This window comes from Sardina pilchardus, chromosome 1, assembly GCF_963854185.1.
Source record: "Sardina pilchardus chromosome 1, fSarPil1.1, whole genome shotgun sequence".
Taxonomy (NCBI): domain Eukaryota; kingdom Metazoa; phylum Chordata; class Actinopteri; order Clupeiformes; family Clupeidae; genus Sardina; species Sardina pilchardus.
In genome coordinates this window covers 26,668,133-26,683,726 of record NC_084994.1, presented here as the reverse complement: position 1 = coordinate 26,683,726, position 15,594 = coordinate 26,668,133, and the positions used below count along the sequence as shown (strand labels likewise).

General features: G+C 44.6%; 2 protein-coding genes across 2 annotated transcripts in view; one reads left to right on the top strand and one right to left on the bottom strand.

Moving 5' to 3' along the window:
- LOC134077687 (proline-rich protein 36) overlaps nucleotides 1–2,884 on the top strand; it is a 14,219-nt gene extending 11,335 nt beyond the window's left edge. The window contains exons 15-18 of the mRNA XM_062533355.1: nucleotides 1,189–1,369; nucleotides 1,849–2,023; nucleotides 2,436–2,505; nucleotides 2,868–2,884. Coding sequence (XP_062389339.1) covers nucleotides 1,189–1,369; nucleotides 1,849–2,023; nucleotides 2,436–2,505; nucleotides 2,868–2,884 — 443 coding nt within the window. The remainder of the gene's footprint in view (nucleotides 1–1,188; nucleotides 1,370–1,848; nucleotides 2,024–2,435; nucleotides 2,506–2,867) is intronic.
- Nucleotides 2,885–4,048: 1,164 nt separating this feature from the next.
- On the bottom strand, nucleotides 4,049–14,615 carry LOC134071121 (zinc finger protein Gfi-1b-like). Its single transcript, XM_062527757.1, has 6 exons — nucleotides 14,327–14,615; nucleotides 9,703–10,026; nucleotides 9,139–9,362; nucleotides 7,983–8,108; nucleotides 6,140–6,305; nucleotides 4,049–5,384 (listed from the first exon to the last, which is right to left on the bottom strand). Exons 2-6 carry the CDS (start codon nucleotides 9,998–10,000, stop codon nucleotides 5,188–5,190), a joined length of 1,011 nt encoding a protein of 336 aa, XP_062383741.1. The 5' UTR covers nucleotides 10,001–10,026; nucleotides 14,327–14,615; the 3' UTR covers nucleotides 4,049–5,187.
- Between the last annotated feature and the right edge of the window lie 979 nt (nucleotides 14,616–15,594).

The window sequence follows — 15,594 nt, the reverse complement described above, 5'->3', positions numbered from 1 at the left end:
ATCCCATCCATTATAGTTAGTACTAGACTCAATTTGGACTTAATCCCGTCCATTATAGTTAGTACTAGACTCAATTAGGACTTAATCCCGTCCATTATAGTTAGTACTAGACTCAATTAGGACTTAATCCCGTCCATTATAGTTAGTACTAGACTCAATTAGGACTTAATACAGTCCATTATAGTTAGTACTAGACTTGAAGTTCCAGTCGAATCTAGTTGGGAGTTTACAAGACTGCTATGTGAGAACTTTGCGCCTAGCTAGCGGTGCTTCGTCGGCGATGAGGCTGAAAATAGTTCCAAGTAAAGATCTGCCCAGGTAATAGTCTCCTTCGATTTTGCATTATGATTTGTACTCGTTTTGAACACACGGCTCCCAAAATATATTTAGAAAAAAATGTAGACGTCTCGGTCACTTTTTTGGAGGACGTGCTCACTGACACCCTTCATCTACAGCAACTGTTCTAAGCTAAAGCTAACATCGCTGCTCCCAAAGCAGGAGAATGCCCGGACGGATTTTAACCGGGTTTTTTTCACTGTTCTAACTCTGGGGGTGACCGAGACTAGCTTAATTTCATTTTTGGGTGGCGTATTCCTTTAATGCAGTCCATTATAATTAGTACTAGACCAGTCCAATATGGATGGTACTAGACTAAGAGACCTTTGATGAAGCTTTCTATCGAGTGTGTTGCCCAGGAGTTGGCTAAATCCATACACAGGAAACCAACCCAATATGTTTTATAATGCCTTAAAATTAACTTGAAAATGACAAATGCCAAGAGTCAGTAGAAATCCAAACACACAATGGGAAAAGGTGATCTAAAGTAATCATGAGAAAAAAAATGACCTTGAAAATATATTTTCATTAATGCTGGAAGTTGTTTGGGCCTTGTGTTGTAGCCTTTCCTGTCCGCTGCCTTAAAATGAACATGGAAATGATAAATACCAAAATTCAGTAGATTTGTCATCATTATTAATGCTGGTAATTGTTTGTAGCCTGATATTGATGCCCTTCCTGACCCTGCCCAGATCACAATGGCCAATATTCAGTAGAAATCCAAACGCACAACGGATAAAGCTGATCTAATAAATAACCTTGAAAATTCACTCTTCATTAATGCTGCTAGTTATGTGGGCCTCCCTTGTGCTGTGCCCTGATACGGATGCCTCTCCTGCCCCCCCTGCCCAGACCACACGTACGCGGCGTACTACCCGCAGTACCACCGGCCCCTGGGGCTGCTGCTGGGCCGGCCCCTGCACCTGGAGGTGCGGCTGCTGAACCCGCCCGACCCCGAGGTGGTGCTGCTGGTGCACTACTGCGTGGCCTACCCCCGCTCCGCCCACGCCGCCTGGGTGCTCATCTACGACGGGTACGGACCGGGGGGGGGGGGGGGGGGGGGGCGGGGGGGCACATGGGGGTCGGGCGGGGTGGTTATTTCATTTATGGTTTTATGGTTATGGTTATATCTATTTGCCAGACACCTTTGTTCAAAGTGAATATTGAATGGGGGGGGGGGGATTTTTTATTCAATTTATGGTTATATGGTATTGGTTATGGTTATATCTATTTGGTAGACACCTTTGTTCAAAGTGAATATTAAATATTTATTATATAGTAAATAGTAGTAAATATTTTATTTTATTCTGTCTGTCTGTCTCTGTCTGTCTGTCTGTGGCTTGTGATTACTTTCTAATCAAATTGTCTAGATATCACACATAATGTTTAAATAATAATGCAACATTAGATGTTAGGCTACATGAAGTAGTTTTGATCGCTATGGTTGTGCACATCTATGATTTGTTATTATTGTTTGGATTTTTACCGCTTATCCCGTGTTTCCTGTCTCAGGTGCCCAAACCCACTGGACCCAGCGCCCCAGGTGACCCCGACTCCTCCCCTTCCTGACACGCCCCGCCAAACCCGCCGGTTCACCGTCTCCACCTTCCAGTTCCTGACCAATGAGGACACGAAGGACACGAAGGACATGGAGGACACGACAGACCCCTCCCACTCAGACGAAGAGGTAAACACCCATCCGCTGCTATTGCTGTTTACTGTGCCATCTATTCTTTATTTGTTGTTGTTGTGTAATGTGTGTGTTGGATGTAGAACTTTATATGGTGTGTGTGTGTGTGTCTGCGCGCGTGTTGTAGTTTACATCATCTCTGGTTCTATTACTCTGGTTTTGTCTTTCTCGGAATCCTACTCTCAATGAAATGAAATGAAACAATACTTTATTATTAGCATTATCAAATCTATGTTGAAGCGAAACTTTGCAGGGTGTCAACGAGTGTTTTAATGAGATCTTAAAAAAAACTCACATTATCGAATCCATGTCGGAGCAACACATCAGAAACTTTGTAGGGTGTCAATATTAGCGGTTCTAAATGAATAATAATATTACCCTTTGTGTGACCCCTGTGTGACCCCTCCAGATCTATTTCATGTGCTCCACCGAGATCTGCTCACCTTCAGACGGCCCGTGCGTGGAAGGATGCTTCGGCGGTGAGTGTGTCGGTCTCACTTGCTCACAAACTCACTCGTTCATTGATTGATTCATTCATTCATTCACTCACTCGCTCGCTCGCTTTCTCACTCCACACTCCTGGGGGTATTCCAAGTATGTGGTTCAGTGACAAACCGGGGTAAGTTACTGTAACTCCGAGTAAGTGGTAAACCTCCTACAATAAGAGTTCAGTGCCATTGTTTTTTATTGGAGAATGAAGCCATGCAGCTCTTCTATTAGGAGGTTTACTACTTACTCTGAGTTAACTTACCCAGGTGTGTCACTAAACCGTGCACTTAGAATACCCCCCTGATGTCCAAGTTAAAGTTTGAAACTATTGTATCTGTTTTGGACACTTCAGGTATTGAAGAGTACTAAAGAGCATTTTTTGTTAAAGACCAAAAATCATTTTGAGACTAAAGAAAAATCATGGATTACTGAAGCATGTTCTTTTCCCACAGATTCTCCTACAGACGGCACTAAACACTAAGACGACAACCTCACACTCCACAAGACACAGCCAGCCCCGCACTGCTCCTTGTGTACCAATAAACGTTCTCAAAGAGGGTCCTGTCTCAGTCTCTTCATTCTGCCCACTATTTATCCTATAGGGCCTACCTTAATAAAGCCTGAAAGTACATTATCCATTGTAACATTTTATAAATCGCTGAAGGACAAAGTAGGATGAACGAAACTCGAAAGCATAGTGGCCTCTGCTAGTTAATTCATTTCTGTTCATACAATGCTGTGGTTTCAGCATATGCACTATACAGCAGATTTTAATTCAGCACTCCTCAATACTCCCTCCCCCCAAAAATGATATACCGTACTTAGTCGCGGCTTATATTGTACATTTGCAACATTTATTCAGCTATGAGGTTAATACACACAGTTAATATAGTATTAACATGATTTTGTTTCTTTTAACTTGCATAAAACACTTGTGTCCTGCGGCTTATACACAAAACAAAGGCTGTTCTGTTTGTGTTTGTTAGTGATCTTGTGATTTTGGTTTTGACTGTAAATAGGCTTTGTTGTAGATTGGCCACTGTGTGATATCCCCAAATCAAAAGCAATTGCACACGTGAACATCTTTTCACGAGCTCACGATATCAGTGGCCCTATGTTGATGTAGTTCAAGAAGTCTTTTCGATATAAACCAATGGGCCTCCCTCTTTTGATGAGCCAGAGGAACCTTAGTCTTAATTTCTCTCGGGTGCCCCTTTACAGATCCCCTGTATCTGCTGTCTGTCTATGAGCATCTCTTGATAATAGTGTCATGACGGATGACTGGCAAACTAACTGTACCTGTGACTGTGACCTACGTTGAACCCCTGACTAGTCATTATTATTTAGTTATTAGTGAACCGTCAAAGTCCTTGTTTGGTTACGCAAACCTAGCCAAGGAAGCTGATTCTGTCTTAAATGCACTGTCTGGGTTGCCACAAAATGTCACTCCAGTCTGTGCAGTGGTGATATAGGAGTCTGTGTGCTGAGTCAGAGAAGCTGCCTCATGCTGACGTGTGTGTGTGTGTGTGTGTTGATGAAGCGAGTGGGTGTGCAGGGTTATTACTGTGTCTTCCTGTCTCAGCCATGATGGGGACTGAAAAGCCTCCACTTTTATTCATTTCATCAAGTCTGATTGTTATTATAATTTATCTCTTTATTCCTTAGTTCAAGATTGGCCATGCCACACAAATGATGAAGCACGATTTGCTCATCAGCCTCAACTTTGGGCCGAGGGCGTTGTTCCAAATTATATAAGAAATAACACATAAAAATGACTTATATTTTATGAATAAATACAAATAATAACAATCATTATTCAATAACATGTGAGCCCTGAGTAAAAAAAAAGAGAATAAATCACATGTCTGCATAGCACAGTTTTGTATGTTACAAAGTTATTCTAAACGCTGCATAGATAAGATATTTGTACACGGTAACAGAGGGTCACTTGCGGTTCAGTCTGGTTGGTGCTCACGGAACAGGACACAGGGATCATCAGTAGGAAGGTGAAACCTTTGCACCATCAAAAGCATTACAAGTGTGAGTGCGCCGGTCTCGCTCCACACGCACGCACACACACACACACACACAAACACACACACACACACACACACATCAAAAGCATTACAAGTGTGAGTGCGCCGGTCTCGCTCCACACGCACGCACACACACACACACACAAACACACACACACACACACACATCAAAAGCATTACAAGTGTGAGTGCTCCGGTCTCGCTCCTTTGGTCCCTACTGAGGTTATTTGTACACATTCTTGATCAGATCTGTTATTTCCATTCCTGTCAAAAAAAGATGTTTGTGTTTGTGTGTGTGCAGCTCTGAGCATAGATATTTGTGTGTGTGTGTGTTCAGCTCTGATCATAAATCAGTGTGTCTGTGTGTGTGTGTGTGTGTTTAGCTCTGAGGGTAAAGCGGTGTGTGTGTGTGTGTTTAGCTATGAGCGTATATATGAGGGTGTGCAGGTAGAGCTGTGTGTGTGTGTGTGTGTGTGTGTGTGTTCAGCTCTGCGGGTAGAGCAGTGTGTGTGTGTGTGTGTGTGTATATGTGTGTGTTCAGCTCTGTGGGTAGAGCAGGGTGTGTGTGTGTGTGTGTGTGTGCTCAGCTCTGTGGGTAGAGCAGGGTGTGTGTGTGTGTGTGTGTGTGCTCAGCGCTCAGCTCTGCGGGTAGAGCAGCGTGTGTGTGCAGTGCAGCTCCTGGTGCCTGCGCAGCTCCATCTTGCGCTGGCAGCTGTAGAGGCAGTGTGGGCAGCTGAAGGGCTTCTGCTCGCAGTGCTTGCGGCTGTGTGTGATCAGGTTGGAGCTCTGGCTGAACGCCCGGCCACACACACCGCACACGTGGGGCTTCTCTCCTACACACACACACACACACACACACACAGAGATACACAGGTCACACACAGATACAGACACACACACACACACACACACACACACAGATACACAGGTCACACACAGATACATACACATACACAGGTCACACACAGATACATACACATACACACACACACACACAAATACACAGGTCTCACACAGATACACAGATCACAACCAGATATACAGATCATGCACAGCAAACAAACGCACACAAGCACAGGCACACATACACACAAAAATACACACACACAAAAGCACACTAGATACATACGCAAAAAAAGACACATACACCAGTGCAACACACACACACACACACAGAGAAGATATGCACATACATGCAAACAAACCAACGCGCAAATGCCAGGGCTACATTAATACTAAATGATTTGGTATTTTATCCGTGTTTTATCCAAAGTGATTTACTTGTCAAGTGCACAAGAGCACAGCTGTTGGAGGAAGTGGCATGAAAATGCTAATTTCACTACTAGGCACAGATGCCAGATAAGACAAGCAGGCCTACAGACCTATTCACACAATATGCACGCCAACACACACACAAACACAATTTCTCTCACACACACACACATACACACACACACACACACACACACACACACACTCTCTCTCACACACACATACACACACATTCACATTCACGCACTCACTCTCACTCTCACTCTCTCACACACACACACACACACACACGCGCACTATGAGACCCTGTCCGTACCAGTGTGTATGAAGGTGTGCTTCTTCATGTCGGACTTCTGGTGGAAGCGCTTGCCGCAGTACTGGCAGGGGTAGGGCCGCGTGTCCGAGTGGATGAGCAGGTGCGTGGACAGGGTGGACGAGCGCTTGAACACCTTACTGCACACCTTACACTGGAACGTCCTCTCCTGAACACACACACACACACACACACACACACACACATGAACACCTTACTGCACACCTTACACTGGAACGTCCTCTCCTGAACACACACACACACACACACACACACACACACACACACACACACACACACACACACACACGAACACCTTACTGCACACCTTACACTGGAACGTCCTCTCCTGAACACACACACACACACACATGAACACCTTACTGCACACCTTACACTGGAACGTCCTCTCCTGAACACACACACACACACACATGAACACCTTACTGCACACCTTACACTGGAACGTCCTCTCCTGAACACAAACACACACACACACACATGAACACCTTACTGCACACCTTACACTGGAACGTCCTCTCCTGAACACACACACACACACACACACACACAGACACATGAACACCTTACTGCACACCTTACACTGGAACGTCCTCTCCTGAACACACACACACACACACACATGAACACCTTACTGCACACCTTACACTGGAACGTCCTCTCCTGAACACACACACACACACACATGAACACCTTACTGCACACCTTACACTGGAACGTCCTCTCCTGAACACACACACACACACACACACACAAGAACACCTTACTGCACACCTTACACTGGAACGTCCTCTCCTGAACACACACACACACACACACACACACACATGAACACCTTACTGCACACCTTACACTGGAACGTCCTCTCCTGAACACACACACACACACACACATGAACACCTTACTGCACACCTTACACTGGAACGTCCTCTCCTGAACACACACACACACACACACACATGAACACCTTACTGCACACCTTACACTGGAACGTCCGCTCCTGAACACAGACACACAAACACACACACAAACACATCACAAACATCACACACGCATACATGCACACATTTCAGTTTTATTATTTCATTCAAGTTTTAGTTGTTTTATTGACAACAGGTATGAGGATCATCTTCATACCGTTTTATATAGTAGTTCCAATGACCAGACTTAGGCGGGGATCACACTAGCCAGCGGCAAGCGGCAGGTTTCCTATTGTTCTCTATGGTTCGGCAGTGGAACAGTGACAACGCTGGTGTAACGCTAGCGTGGAACAAACTGAGCGTTAAACTTGGTCCAACTTTGAAGCACAACGCTTGGCTCATCAATGTCAGTTTTAGAATGTTGGCTAATGTGATCCCCGCCTTAGTGTCTTACTGCAACACCTTACACTGGAACGTCCTCTCACACACGTACTGTACATGCACACACTCAAGAACCCCACGCCCCTCACCAAATCTGAACTATAAATGGCCCTTTAAGCAGCATTCACACCAAGAACGATAACGATAGCTATAACTATAGCCATAACGATAAAAACGTCCACACCAACAATATGAAAAAAAGTCTCTCCTCGTGTTAATGAATGTGATGGCTAGAATATTATGGGTTCTGATTGGCTGTTAGCTTTTTGTCGTTCTCAAAATCGCTCTGAAAGTGATCAACAACAATACCGTTCTTCATGTCGTTATCGTTTATAGTTTATGTGTGAACGTTGTCATTCACGCACATTAACGAGAGCGATATTTGTTTAGTTATCATTCTTGGTGTGAACGGCCCTTTAGTGTCCACTCCACCCCCCTAACCAAATCTCTTCAACACGACTGACCTTGACCCTGTGACCTCTGTGACCCCGGTGACCGGTCTCGGAGCAGGTCCTGAGGACGCTGATCTTGTGCAGACCTCCGTGAGTCCTGTGTATGACCGACTCGGGCCTGGACACAGGGGGAAAACCCTGTGAAGGCACACACACACACACACACACACACACACACACACACACACACACACACAGAGAGACACAAAGAAACACACACACTTAATTACTTTACTGATCAGGGAATGACCATGCTTGTGAAATTCACATGATGCTAACAACCTTATTAAAAGCATTTTACCATGCTTAATGTTTAACATTAATAACTTTGTGGTTATCTAAGCAGTTACTGTCAAACCATTGGCATCGAACTAATTGCTAACAAATTCTGCAATGCTTTGAGATTCTGAGGAAGTAAAATAAAGGTCCGTGAACTTCAGTGTCCATGTGCCTGTGACTATTTGTACCTATGTCTGTGTGACTATTTGTATCTATGTCTGTGTGACTATTTGTACCTATGTCTGTGTGACTATTTGTGGCTGTGATCATGTATATGAAACCTTCTGTAAGTATCTGTGGCTGTTTTTCCTACTGTGTGTCTGTGTAACTATTTGTGTCCATGTGTCTGTAGCTGAGATTGTACTTATATGATATAAGCATCTGTGACTATTTGTACCTAATGTCTGTGTGACTATTTGTACCTATGTGGGACTATTTGTGTCCATGTATTTGTGGCTGTGATCGTACCTATGTAAATAAAACCTTCTGTAAGTAACTGGCTATTTGTACATCTGTGTTTCTGTGTTCCTGTTTCTGTGTTTCCTGTGACCCTCACCTTGCTGCAGAATGTCTATGAGACTATTTGTTCCTACTGTATGTCTATGTGACTATTTTTTCCTATGTCTGTGTGACTATTTGTTCCTATGTCTATGTGACTATTTGTTCATATGTCTGTGTTCTGTGTGACTGGCTGTCCCTGTGTTTCCTGTGACCCTCACCTTGCTGCAGAATGGGTAGGGCATGATGCTGATCTGAGAGCAGCCCCCGTCCAGTACAGTATGTCTGTGTGACTATTGTCCATGTATTTGTGACTGTGATCGTACCTTTGTATATGAAACCAACAGTTTAACAATAATAACTCTGTCCCTGTGTCTCCTGTGACCCTCACCTTGCTGCAGAATGGGTAGGGCATGATGCTGATCTGAGAGCAGCCCCCGTCCCTGCCCTCGGGCCGATACGTACTCAGCAGCCTCTGGAGCTGCTGGGCCTCGGGGCCCGAGGGCCGGCTGAGGTCGTGGAGGTCGCGCGGGTCATGGGGGTCCCTCCTGGTCAGCTCTTTGGGGTGCAGAGAACGCCAGATGTGAGGGTGCGAAGGGAGCGCCTCTTCGGGCGCTAGCGATGGGAGACGGGAGAGAGGAGGGTGGAGTCGGTGCAAACGATGACAATCAAATGACTGCATAATCAACTGAAGAAGTACGAATATTATCCTAACAGCAACATAGCCATTAAGCTATACGTATACTATATACTGAGGATGTATTCATGGGTTTCATCAGGTCCCTTTCCACAGGTGTATCAAATCAAACACACAGATTATGAATGCAGGGAACTGATGAGACCCATGAATACATCCTCAGTACATATTACATTTTAATGGCTATGTTGCTGTTAGGATAATATTCTTACTTCTTGCAGAGACGGGGCAGGGACTGGCCCTGTGATTCAGACCTACCTGCGGCCCAGCTCGAGAAGGGGTGAGGTGGAGAGGGCACGACCTCCGTCACGGCACCTGTCTCCGGGTCCGCTGGAGGAGTCTCCCGATCTTCTACAGGTGTCTTCGGGTCCTCTGGAGGTGTCTCCGGGTCCTCCAGAGGTGCCGCTGGGGACTCGATAGGGGCGTCCCACGCGGTGCCTGAGCTCTGGAGGGACTCCGGGGGGTCAGCTGTGGGCAGGTAAGGGCTGTCGTCTCTGGGGCGAGGGGACGAGTGACAGGACCCCCTCTTACACTTGACCAGGAAGGAGCGCGGCATCGCAAGAGAGAGAGGGGGAGGGGGGCCTGGAGGTGAACAGAGTGAGAGAGAGAGAGAAGGGGGAGAGAGAGAGAGGGGGAGGGGGAGAGAGAGGCAAGCCATGTTTACATCTTTTCTCAGTTGCTTTGGCGCCATTGCTCAGATCAGAATGGTAATTCTCAAAACCATATCATATCATCGTGTCACTTGTGCACGTCATTGATGTAGTTTCTCCCCATCTTGAACAAACAGCAATGTTTTAGTGCATCCATGCAACTTATTTTGTACAAATGTATGCTGTTTTTTTTTTAAATATGATCTTCAATATCTAATACCATGTTGGTCAAAATGCACTATACTGTAATACTGGTCTCCAGCTGAATAGTCCTACTAGGCCTGTCCCACCCCATAAAACACATTGGCCTTATTTCATCGCCTGTGTCATTGTGTAATGGGTGCTAGCTGGTTAGCTATGCTGTAGAACGTTAGTAAACCTCACTCCCCGACGCTTCAAGAGCGCTGCTGGCATGAAAGCTAGTAGCCTGGGCTTTTAGCTGGATTGTTAGCGCGCTCGACTCCCGATCCGAGGTGCTGCTGTCTCGCGGGTTCGAGTCCGGGCGTGTGCAGGGCTGGACCGCGGTGGTTCCACACAACGCAGGTTACATATCCATGCAAATGTGTTGATCTACAGTAGCTGTCATAACTAGTTGTCAGCGTCTGTCTTAGCATTAGTCTTCATGAACACCTTCTTTACACGGCAGAGGTCATCTCTTGCAAATGTGCTCACACATCTTCATTGGGTTCACACATCTTCTCACAACCTTTTGCAAAAAACAGTGTCGCTGTTACTGTGTCGCCTATTTGGTGAAGAAAACAGTACAAAATGTGTTTACTATCTGTCTTTCAATGGAAAATTACAAGTTGTAGTTCAAAGAAATCTGTCTTGTATAAGTGTTTAGATCTTGGGCGGAATGAATACAATACAATCAGTACATTTAGTATTTTCACTGTTTTTCTGACACCAGAATGGCACAGACATAGCAAAATTGAAGGCTGACACTCCTCATTTTGAGATCTATATTTTGCATTTTGTTGTCCACTGTGTAATAATGTATTGGTAAGATGTACCATAATTGGCCATAAGGGGGCAGCAGTGACTGAGACAGTGAAAATCACAGCACAAATACACACACACACACACACACACACACACACACACACACACACACACACACACACACACACACACACACACACACACACACACACACACACACACACACACACACACACACACACACACACACACACACACACACCCGCCACTGTTTTGCCCCCACGCTGCCTGTGTCTAGTATGCACACTGCTTACATCACCGTGGTAACATGGATGTAGACATGTCACACCTTACATTGGTGCACCGCAACCTAGAGAGTGCATCTTATCCATTTCTGCCTTTACCATTGAGGGGAAACTCAAAATATGATTAAACACCTTATTAACATATATCTGTGAATTTAAAAGTAACCACTTCACACAGAGAATGTAGCTTAATTTATTTTCCTCAGGTTAAAAAAGAAGGTGTTCTGGGGTGTTTTTAAGGGATTAAAAAGAGGTTGACAGTCCAGAATGGATTTATTTTTACATCACCTTACCTTACACGTGGCTGACGCTTTTTTAACCAAAGCGACTTACTTATTTAGAACATTTATTTCTTGTCAACATGAATATTCTTAAACTTAAAGTAAAAAAAAGCATCACAATGTGGGTTTAGCAAGTCTTGCTAGTGGGTTTGAATTGCACATTTCCTTTTAGTTTCACAATGATGAGGTGAAGAGGTGAGCTATGAAAAACACAAGGCGTTCTCAGAGAGCTGAAAAAGATTACTGATATATTCAAAAGTGAAACTGGCGTCCAGATGACTGTATGAGCTGAGGCGGACATCCCCGGGTCCAGAAAGTAAAAGTCCTTGCCTTTTATTATTATTTTCACCTGTGCACTTAAAGCAACACTAAAGCACTTTTCCTCTGTCGCATGCAAGCTATTTGTTCATCCAACAAGTAATGATGTCCACAGACAAGGTAGAGTGTTGCAGGATTTCATGAAGGTGTGATGTATTGCGACATTGAAGCAAGTTTAGTCTCTTTGGATCGAACTACAGATACACCCGATCTGGTCAAGTTACATAGTGCGGTTATAGCCGATAGAGGGCCACAAAGTGAATGCAGAAGTGCCGTTCACCCTGTTACGAGTTGATGAACCGCTGACATGATTTTGAAAACTTTATTTTAGGGTACAAAAAACTCTAAAGTGTTCCTTTAACACAGGTAATATCACTAACTATCTGATCTACCTGGCTGCTAGTTAGGATGAGCTGGTTTACTAAATGGTTGGATCAAATACCTGGCAGGACTTTTACTTTCTGAACCCAGGATGTCCGCCTCTGTACATTACAAATGAGGGTGAGAGCAGGACTCCTGGTCTGTGTCATCTCACGAATACGATTCTGATCAGATCAGACTTAAAACAGCGTGACTCATCTCACACAATGATATGATACACAAAGGAGTCCCAATAAACTGCTGGACTGACGTTTTAAAAATCAAAAGTTTTTAAATCTCACCCTCTTCCCTTCCCTCCCCCTCTCTCTCTCTTGCTCGCTCTCTTTCTTCCTCTCACATACACACACACACACACATACACACACACACACACACACACACACACACACAAACACACACACACACACACACATGCACGCACACACACTGTTGAAACCCTGGTTCTTGTTGACACTTTTAGCTTCGTTCAGCCTCTTTTCCAAAGTAGGGCAAACATAATATTCGTTAAGCCAGCATGGTAAGATATGAAATGCATCCCGTAACTCCCCCTTTAGATTTGTTTTTTGACACTAAATAGGCTTGGAGTCGTACGGTGGCCTCAAGGGATCATTTCAGAGATGATCATTAATTCATTTTATCTAAAAGAAAACACTACGCAGGAAGATAATCTGACGCACAAACACACCCACATATCACTTGGACACCATAAAGACCCACACACACACACACACACACACTGGGACACCATAAAGACACACACACACACACACACACTGGGACACCATAAAGACACACACACACACACACACACTGGGACACCATAAAGACACACACACACACACACACACTGGGACGCCATGAAGGCAGAGGACAGTTAGGGTGATCCACGGGGCCCTGTGGCCTACTGAAAGGGGCCCCTACAACACAGTTTATAGGGGCCAACGTTTCTGGAAGCACCACAGCAAACACACACACACACACACACTAACACACACACACACACACACACACAGACAGACCGACATACACACACACACACACACACACACACACACACACACACACACACACACACGGAACTAACTGTCAACTGGATGCATAACCCTGCTGCTATGAGTATGTATCTGTTGAATTGCCACCACAGCTTATCGTGCACAACAGGGGCTTACTACTGCTGCTACCTCTTAGCCATGCCAGAACCCAAGCAGCACATCAGGTCAGGCAGAGGGTCGGCCGTGTTTTGTGTTGTTGTAAGAAGATGCGGATAGGATTCAATCAATGCAAACAGGAAGAGACGGACCCCATGACAGAACACGCACATCCTGGTGTATATTATGCATTTCAGAAATAATTACATTAAAAACTGTACAAATGGACAGACTCTCAAAAGTTACAAGTGACATGCATGCATGTATGAAAATCAGTTAAATATTAGTGAAAACAATGAACCAACTGGTTAGGGGGGGGGGGGGGGGGGGGGGGGGGAGGGAGTTTCACTGGTAGAATTTTGAACTTGAAACATCTGTACTAAAACTCTCTTCCTTATCTTAAGCGCATTGATTTATTGTAGTTAAAATATTGTAAATAGAATACTACTGTAAATCAAACATAGCGTACAATATAATGATTAGTAGTAGGCCTACTTTTAAAAATATATGTTTTCCATATTTCATCCAATACAAATACTTTCCAATACTAGTGAAGTTTTAACTTCCCAATCACCAGTCACTGGTATTTACATAAATGGGACTTATTGGGAGTATTTAATTAGCAGTTAGCATTTAGTTTAGGCTTAACAGCCTAAGCGAAACAGCAGTGAAAGCAGGCGCCGTTGGATGTATGCGGCTACGCGACGCGCTGTGATTTCTCTTGCGTGGCCTACCGTTGCATCCTGATCTGAATGCACTGCTCAACAGCAGCTACCCGCTGGGCACAGCAGAGATCGCATAGGCTACATGCCTCATGTCTAGATTCACACACAAAAAAGTAAATTAAGCTAACTTACCTCGTTTGTCAAATAAACTCCAGCTTCATAGTTGTCGTTGTTAAGCAGCCCGGTTGTAATCGTGAAGATAAAATCTCTTGTTAAAGCCTGCACATTGTCGCTCGTGGTGTCTTCCTCCTCACCTTACTAAACGTGTCATCAAAAGTAGGCAAAAACTTATCTACAGGTAAATCTGATTATTTCATTGAACAACATCTGCGTACTGGCAGGTCTGAAACTTCTTAGGTATATTATCGTATAATCCAAACCTAACTAGAAGTGAGTTGCGTTGCGTCACGCTGTGCGTGTGGTGACAATCTAGACTGACAGCGTCGCGGAAGAGCATCGAAGCATAGCCTACCAACCGCACAGACAGCTTCCTTGATAACTCTGCTGTGCTGGGTCCGTGATGAAGGCAAGCACGCATATGGATAGCCTACACTTCAGCCTTGAGTCGAGGTGTGAAGTGAGAGTCTCTTAAAAATAATGTCAAAGCAAAAGTTGCTGATGCCTAGTTCTTACAGGTCTGGAATTCAGGATGATAATGCAGAGATCCAGTGACATTTCAACAACAATATTGTCACCACTTGAATGCATGAATGAATGAATGAATACAGATTGTGTCTGTTTGAGATTGAAAATCAGGCCTCAACAACAGTCCTTTGGATAATGACTGACTGTGTTGGAAACCAGTAAAATAATAATCGAGCTCTTCTTCGTTATGGGCCACTGTATTTTTCCACTAGCCCCTGTGTAAAAAACGAAGTGAAGTCTGAAGTGATGACTGTGGTGTCTGTCTTGCTCACAGTGTGCTGCGTCAGCTCGTCCAGGTGTGAAACGGCATGGCACGAAAAACAAGCTGGTGGTGACCACGACCAGTTGGAGGTGACAAGACCGGCCTGGAAAACGCCGCGGCTGCAGTAAAGTGGCAGCATGTGGGTTAGAAACGGGCCCTCGCAGGGCTAGTGAAACTAATACAGCCTAATAGAGCACATGCCCATGCAATGCCATTACATATAGGCTATACCATCTAGGCTATGCATCCACCTCCCTTGATTTGCCCTATAGCCTACTTTATGTGCAGTGGCTGGCTGTGTTGTATGTTCAACCTCTCCTTACTTCCACTTTAAACCTGTTATATATCTCAATTTCGATTAGTTAATTAGATAAATGATATATAGTGCAGACAACCTCATTCGTTTCTCAAGTTCTATTCTACTTCCAGCACACATTCTCAAGGGAGTTCTCACTCTCACACAGCGTACATTTGAACAGGCTCACACGTAGAG

Coding starts and splice junctions, on each gene's coding strand:
- LOC134071121 (XM_062527757.1), bottom strand. CDS start 10,000: ATGCCGCGCTCCTTCCTGGTCAAGTGTAAGAGGGGGTCCTGTCACTCG. Junction 9,363..9,702: donor CTTCTCGAGCTGGGCCGCAG/GTAGGTCTGAAT, acceptor TCCCATCGCTAG/CGCCCGAAGAGGCGCTCCCT. Junction 5,385..6,139: donor GCACACCTTCATACACACTG/GTACGGACAGGG, acceptor GTGTGTGTGTAG/GAGAGAAGCCCCACGTGTGC.